The sequence below is a fragment of the Apium graveolens genome, chromosome 7 (assembly GCF_009905375.1).
Source record: "Apium graveolens cultivar Ventura chromosome 7, ASM990537v1, whole genome shotgun sequence".
Lineage (NCBI taxonomy): Eukaryota > Viridiplantae > Streptophyta > Magnoliopsida > Apiales > Apiaceae > Apium > Apium graveolens.
In genome coordinates, this window is record NC_133653.1 from 247049516 (window position 1) to 247056133 (window position 6618).

The 6618-nt window shown below is 44.6% G+C and overlaps 1 protein-coding gene across 1 annotated transcript; it reads right to left on the minus strand.

The window, feature by feature from the left end:
- Positions 1–4028: 4028 nt before the first annotated feature.
- On the minus strand, positions 4029–4646 carry LOC141674609 (uncharacterized). The gene has a single exon (XM_074481320.1). It carries the CDS (start codon positions 4644–4646, stop codon positions 4029–4031), a length of 618 nt encoding a protein of 205 aa, XP_074337421.1.
- Between the last annotated feature and the right edge of the window lie 1972 nt (positions 4647–6618).

Consider the following 6618-nt stretch of genomic DNA (forward strand, 5'->3'; position numbering starts at 1 on the left):
TAAGAATTTTATTGATAACACCGGATGATGGATTTGTAGGAAATTTAAGGTAAGCGATCCATTGTTTAAGTTTATTTCCATGTTGTAAGCAGTTACATATTGGCTGGTTTTAACATCTATTTGTCTCGAGTTTGAGATATCAAGCCGTTTATCAAGTTCGAGGTCGAGTGTTTACATTATGAGAGAGATTTTATTGCCCAGACCGTCGACGTGAAGAGGCTGTATAAACATTTGCCTAGAAATGAATGATTTCCTTCCTCGATCGAGGGTCAATTGTGTTGTATTGTTTGCTTTATGTAAATAAGCTCTTGGGAAGTTAAAATTGTTATAATTTGAAGTCCCTCGATGTGGTTTAGGTCTTAGCATGTTGACTGTCTTTGTTCATCTTCTTAAAAGTACAAGCAAGATATCAAAATAATTTAAAGCCTTCGTAATTTAAATTCCCTCGATGGGGATCTCATAACGACCCTCATTGCATCGAGGGTTGATTTTTGGTAAGTCCCTGGGGCTTTGAACTTTTAATCATTACATAGAGCATTAATCACTGATAAATTTTTTTGAGGTGGATACCATTCCAAGCATTTTTAATTGGTTGACCGTCGAGGTATGAGAGCTCGTAGGTTCCTGTGCTAACGACCTTCGACACCTTGTACGGGCCTTCCCATGTTGACTTGAATTTTCCTGAGATCGTCGGCTGCGACGCGGCGGAGTCTCGAAGGACAAGGTCTCCCACCTCAAATCGCCTATTTTTAACTTTATTGTTGAAGTACCTTGCTGTCTTCTCTTGTTGAGCGATCATGTGAAGCCTAGATTCCTCTCTTGTTTCTTCAAGTAAGTCATTGTGGAAACGTAATCCTTCAGCTGCGAGAAAGGGATCAAAGACCTCGATCCTGGGGGAAATCAAGCTAATCTCGACAGGCAAAACAGCGTCAACACCGTATGCGAGACGGAAAGGAGTTTCTCCTGTTGCACTTCGAGGAGTTGTTCTGTAGGACCACAGCATATTTGGCAGTTCGTCGACCCAGCAGCGGGGGATTTCTTCAATTCTCTTCTTTAACCCTTGTAGGATGGTTCTATTTGTTACCTCTGCTAGTCCATTGGCTTGTGGATATGCCACTGATGCCTTGATGTGTTGGATTTTTAGTTCCTCTAAAGTTTTTTCAAATTGAGCCCCCACAAACTGCGTTCCATTATCTGAAACTAGGATTCGCGGAACTCCAAAGCGGAATACCACATATTCCATAAAGAATTCAATCATTTCTTTCTCTCTGATCTTTGAAAGTGGTTTCGCCTCGACCCATTTCGTAGCGTAATACACTGCTACCACTATGTATTGGCACTGGTTCTTAGATTTTGGAAAGGGTCCTACAATATCGATGCCCCATTGGAAGAAAGGGCACGGTGCGAGGACCGAATTGAGATTGGTCGTGGGTCGGTGATCCACGTTCCCATGTAACTGGCATGCTTGGCATTTTCTGACATATTCTTCGCAGTCTTTCCGAATTGTGGGCCAATATAAACCTTGCCTGATTATTTTGAGGGCCAAGTTCTTTCCTCCGAGATGGTCTCCACAGATTCCTGTGTGAACCTCGATCATCGCTAACTGGGCTTCTTCTAACGTCAGACATCGGAGTAATGGTTCAGATAGGGCGCACCGGTACAACGACGAACCAATTACACAGTAATTTCTTGCCTTGAACATAAGTGAGCGAGCTTCGCGTTTCTCGCTCGGGAGTTTGTTGTCGATAATGTACTCGAGAAGCGGTTTTCGCCAGTCAAAGTTGTTCTGGATTTGGTTGATAGAACGCTCATCGATGGCGGGAGTAGCTAGGACATCGACGTACACCGGATTGGGATTGATTGGAAGACTCGAGGAGGCTAACTTGGCCAAATGATCAGCCCATTGATTTTCTTCTCTGTCGACATTAGAAAGTTTCCATGAGGAGAATTTCTTGAGCAGCTCTTGTGTTACTACCAAGTATTGAGCCATTTTCTCATTATGTGCCTTGAATTCCCCGCTTATTTGCTTGGAAACTAACTGAGAATCTCCAAATATGTCAATATTTTCAGCTTCGAGATCCATAGCCAGTTTTAAGCCTGCGATGAGTGCCTCGTACTCGGCGACATTGTTTGTTGCCTGAAAATCAAACTTCAGAGCTTGCTGGATTTTGAATCCCCCCGGACTTATTAAAATAATTCCTGTTCCTGCGGAGTCAGCCGTCGAGGATCCGTCGATAAATAGCAACCATGGTCTTAAGTGATTTTCGTCGAAACTTTGGGCTTTGGCCTGAAACTGACACTCAGCAACAAAGTCTGAGAGAACCTGGGCCTTTATCGCCGTTCGAGGCTTATACTCAATATAAAACTGACTTAACTCTATCGTCCATGCGGCAAGTCTGCCCGTCATGTCGGGTTTATGTAGAATCCTCTTCAGGGATTGATTTGTAAGCACATGCATCTCCCTTCCCTGGAAATAATGTCTAAGCTTTCGGCTTGCGACAACCAAGGCATAGACCAATTTTTCTACTTGCGGGTATCTGATTTCGGCATCTCGAAGAGAGTGGCTAATGTAATACACCGGGATTTCTTTCCCTTCATTGACTTGAATCAGAACGGCCGCGACCGTTTCATCGGATGTAGAGAGATATACTTTCAGAGGCTCATTTGGCGAGGGCCGAGTGAGGATGGGAGGATTTGTAAGGAATACCTTTAGCTCGGAGAAATTTTTCTCGCACTCCTCGTTCCACTCAAAGTGTGATGATTTGGAAGCTGCCTTTATTGCTGAGAAAAAGGGGAGGCATCTTTTTGACGATTGGGGGATAAACCTCCGAAGTGCGGCGATGCAACCGGTTAACTTTTGCAAGTCTTTTACTGATTTTGGATTTTCCATTTCTAAGATCGCTCTTGTTTGAGATGGATCTGCCTCGATACCTCTTTGTGTAACCAGAAACCCGAGGAATTTTCCGGCAGTAAGACCGAACGAGCATTTAGCTGGGTTTAAGCGCATGTTGTTTTTTCTCGCGTTTTCAAACGTTTCGCGGAGGTCTATGACGTGGTTAGAGGCAGCCTTCGACTTCGTGATCATGTCGTCGATATATATCAGCATGTTTCTCCCAATTTGTGTATTGAATATCTTATCCATCGTTTGTTGAAAAGTAGCTCCAGCGTTGATTAGACCAAAAGGCATCACTCGATATCCGAAGACTCCCCGGTGTGTGTTGAATGCAGTTTGCTGCCAGTCTTGCGAGTCCATTTTAATCTGATTGTACCCCGAAAAGGCATCCATGAAAGAGAGAAGTTCATTTCCAGCTGTCGCATCAATAAGTTGATCGATGTTCGGGAGTGGATAAAAGTCTTTGGGGCATGCCTTATTAACATCTGAGTAATCGATGCACATTCTCCACTTCCCGCTACTTTTCTTGACTAGGACCACATTCGAGATCCAAGTGGGGAATTGTACTGGTTCGATGAAATCGGCCTCGAGCAATCTATTGATCTCCAGGTCGATGGCTACCCTTTTTTCAGCAGAGAATGTACGATGTTTTTGCCTAACCGGCTTGATGTTTTTACTGATGTGCAAAGAATGTCGAGCGACAACCTCGGGAATCCCGGGCATATCTTTTGGATCCCAGGCGAAAATATCAGAAAACTCACGGATAAGGCACGTGATATCTTTCTTTAATTGATCATGGAGATTCTTGCCTAGCCTTGTGGTTTTCTCAGGATTTCCTTCGATCACTCCTATTTCTTCAGTTTCTTCGGCGGGAGAGCAAGAATTGCTAGTGGGTGGTTCCACAAGGTCTCTGGGGTCGATGTCAAGCACCTGGTTAACATCAAATTCTTCGTCAACCTTTTTTCTTGGAGATACAGTGGTTAGGTAGCATTGTCTTGCTGTTACTTGATCACCAATCATTTCTCCCACGCCGAAATCCGTGGGAAATTTCATTTTCAAGTGGGAGATAGATGTTATAGCTCGGAGTGCGGTGATCGTTGTTCGTCCCAAAATGGCGTTGAAGCTTGAGGAAGCGCTAATCACATGGAATTTGACCATTTTCCAAATCTGACAGGGTGGGGAACCGAAAAAGCACTGGCATGTCGATGGTTCCTACCACATGAACCTCATTGCCTGTAAACCCGTATAACGGGGTTCGGGAGTTCTCGAGTCTTCGATCCCCTATGTCCATTCGGGAAAAAGCATGGTGATATAACACGTCGACAGAGCTACCATTATCGACCAACATTTTCTTAACCGTGTTGTTTCCCACACGTGTTGTGATGACGAGAGCATCTTGATGGCCTTCGATGAGATCGGGACGATAATCATCGTCGGAGAAAGAGATGACTGGGGAGGAATTCGCTCGAGGGCGTTTAGCTGCCGAGGGATTGACATTAAATACTTCTCGAGCATAAATCTTGCGAGAGTTGTGGGAGAGGCCCCCGGCTGCTATACCCCCAAAAATAACGTCGATTACACGATCATCCTCGCCTCGATGACGACGTCTGGGTTCATCATCGTGCTGCACATAGTGGACTAGTTGTCCTCGATGAATTTTTCCTTCGATGAGATTGCTAAGTTGAAAACATTGCTCTGTTGTATGGCCAGTATCTTCATGATATTCACAATATTTGGAGCTTGGGGGTTTCATGGGCCTTGGAGGGCGATAATCCGGTTCTGTTTTTAGCACCGCCAAGGCCCATGAAACCCCCAAGGCATCAGTTCATGGGCCTTGGAGGGCGATAATCCGGTTCTGTTTTTTCGGTGTTGAGTTTGGTGAACTCTTTTTCAGATCAATTGTGGGGCTGCCAATCTCTTTCTCTTCTATCCCTCGGAGGAAGGTCCGATGTGCGAGGCGGTGGTGACCTACGGCGCTCTCGGCGTCTTTCCCTCGCAGGGGATCGTGGACTGTAGCTTCGGTGCCGTTCATATTTTGACGACCTCCATGGAGATTGTATACAGCTTACCGCTTCTTGAAGCATCATGCGGTGTTCTATAATCTGGAACGCGGCCTGTAGGGTTTTCGGCCTTTTTCAAAGATCTCTTCTAAAAGGAGGCCATGCCTAGACTTATCGATGCCCGCTGTCAGGAAATTGACTGCCATCTGTTCTATTAAGTCTGGAATTTCTGCTATCTCTTCTCTAAACCGGGTTAGAAAACTCCTGAGACTTTCGCCGGAGCGTTGATGCATTGTCATCAAGGATGCAGTAACTTTGATTCCTATGTAGTTGCTGGAAAATCGGGCTTGAAACTTGCTTTTCAGAGTTGTCCACGAGTCGATTGACCGAGGTGGCAAGTTACTGTACCATCGGAGAGCCGTGCCTTGAAGGCAAGTGGAGAAGAACTGACATCTAGCGATATCCGAGTGGCCGAAGAAAGCCATGCGACCATCAAATATATTTAGAAATGCTAACGGGTCCGAGGATCCGTCGAAATGATCGAGAGCAGACGTTTTCAGCATCCTGTCAATGCGCGCCTTCTCAAGCACTAATGATAGGGGGCTCTCGGAAATGGTTTCAAACCCTGCCTGATTTCTCATCAAGGTACGCATCTGGGCGATTTCCTCCTGCATTTTAGCGAACTCCTTGTGAGATATAGATTCTGTGGATTCTGTCTGATGTGAGACATCGGCAGATGACACTGTCCTCTGTCGACGTTCGCGAGGTTGCGAATATGTCGACTCCGCCGACGGTTCATATTCATACTCCGCATCATCCTCGTCATAAAATTCATCGTCTTGTCCATCATTTTGAATTGTAGTTTGTTGGAGCTCTCGACGGAGACGGTGAATCTCGCGTTTTCGCTCAAGTTTAGCCTGCAATCTCTGAGCTTCGCGCTCTAGAAACTCGAGTTCTTCATCTGAATCAAGCGAATCTTCTGGATTTTCTTGGTTTTGGGCTTTTAGCCTTTCTTTCTTTTCCAAATGCAGCCGAACGTCGCTCGAGAGAACTTTTTTTCCTTTAGATGTTTGAACTCTAAAACGTTGATCTGACACAGTTTTTCTTTTTCTGTCCCTTTGGAGTGAGTCCTTCAATCCTAGAAATTGATCTTCTGGAGGAGCCTCAGGTGGAGGGAACAAACACTTCGGCTTCAATGCCGGTTGTTTAGGAAGCTTGCGATCGCCGTGGGTCGAGGGGTCGGCGGCAACTTCTGCCTTCAACTCCTTTACCTGAGTCGGTCCGGCGGTTCCCGGATCAAGCTCTTCTACAATCATCTTCTGGTTGGATCTTGTTAAAGCAAAGCTCCTTCTAGCGCCAAATGATGTGCCAATAATATTATTATTATTAGACTATAGTTTTAGGAGATGATCTTCTTTGCTTAATTAGCCAACCCCTTCAAATGAGATTGTTGTCTTTTATTTATACTAAGTCCCAAATGGGCTCAAACCTTACAATGTGCGCCTTCTTGGGCTTTACATAATATATTGTAATTATTCTAACTATAATTCCTTTGGGCCGTCTTGTCCTGGTCCAACAAATCTCACATCAATTATTACAAATCTAGAATAAATTTGACATGAACTTTTTCTATTTTTGCAATAAAAAGATCAAATGCTAAATGTGATTTGAGATTAAGTTCTAGGGATTTTGATCCGCTAGATTGTTACACAAGAACAAGATAAA

Bases quoted from the DNA above. Each gene is read 5' to 3' on its own strand.
- LOC141674609 (XM_074481320.1), bottom strand. From the start codon at position 4,646: ATGAAACCCCCAAGCTCCAAATATTGTGAATATCATGAAGATACTGGC.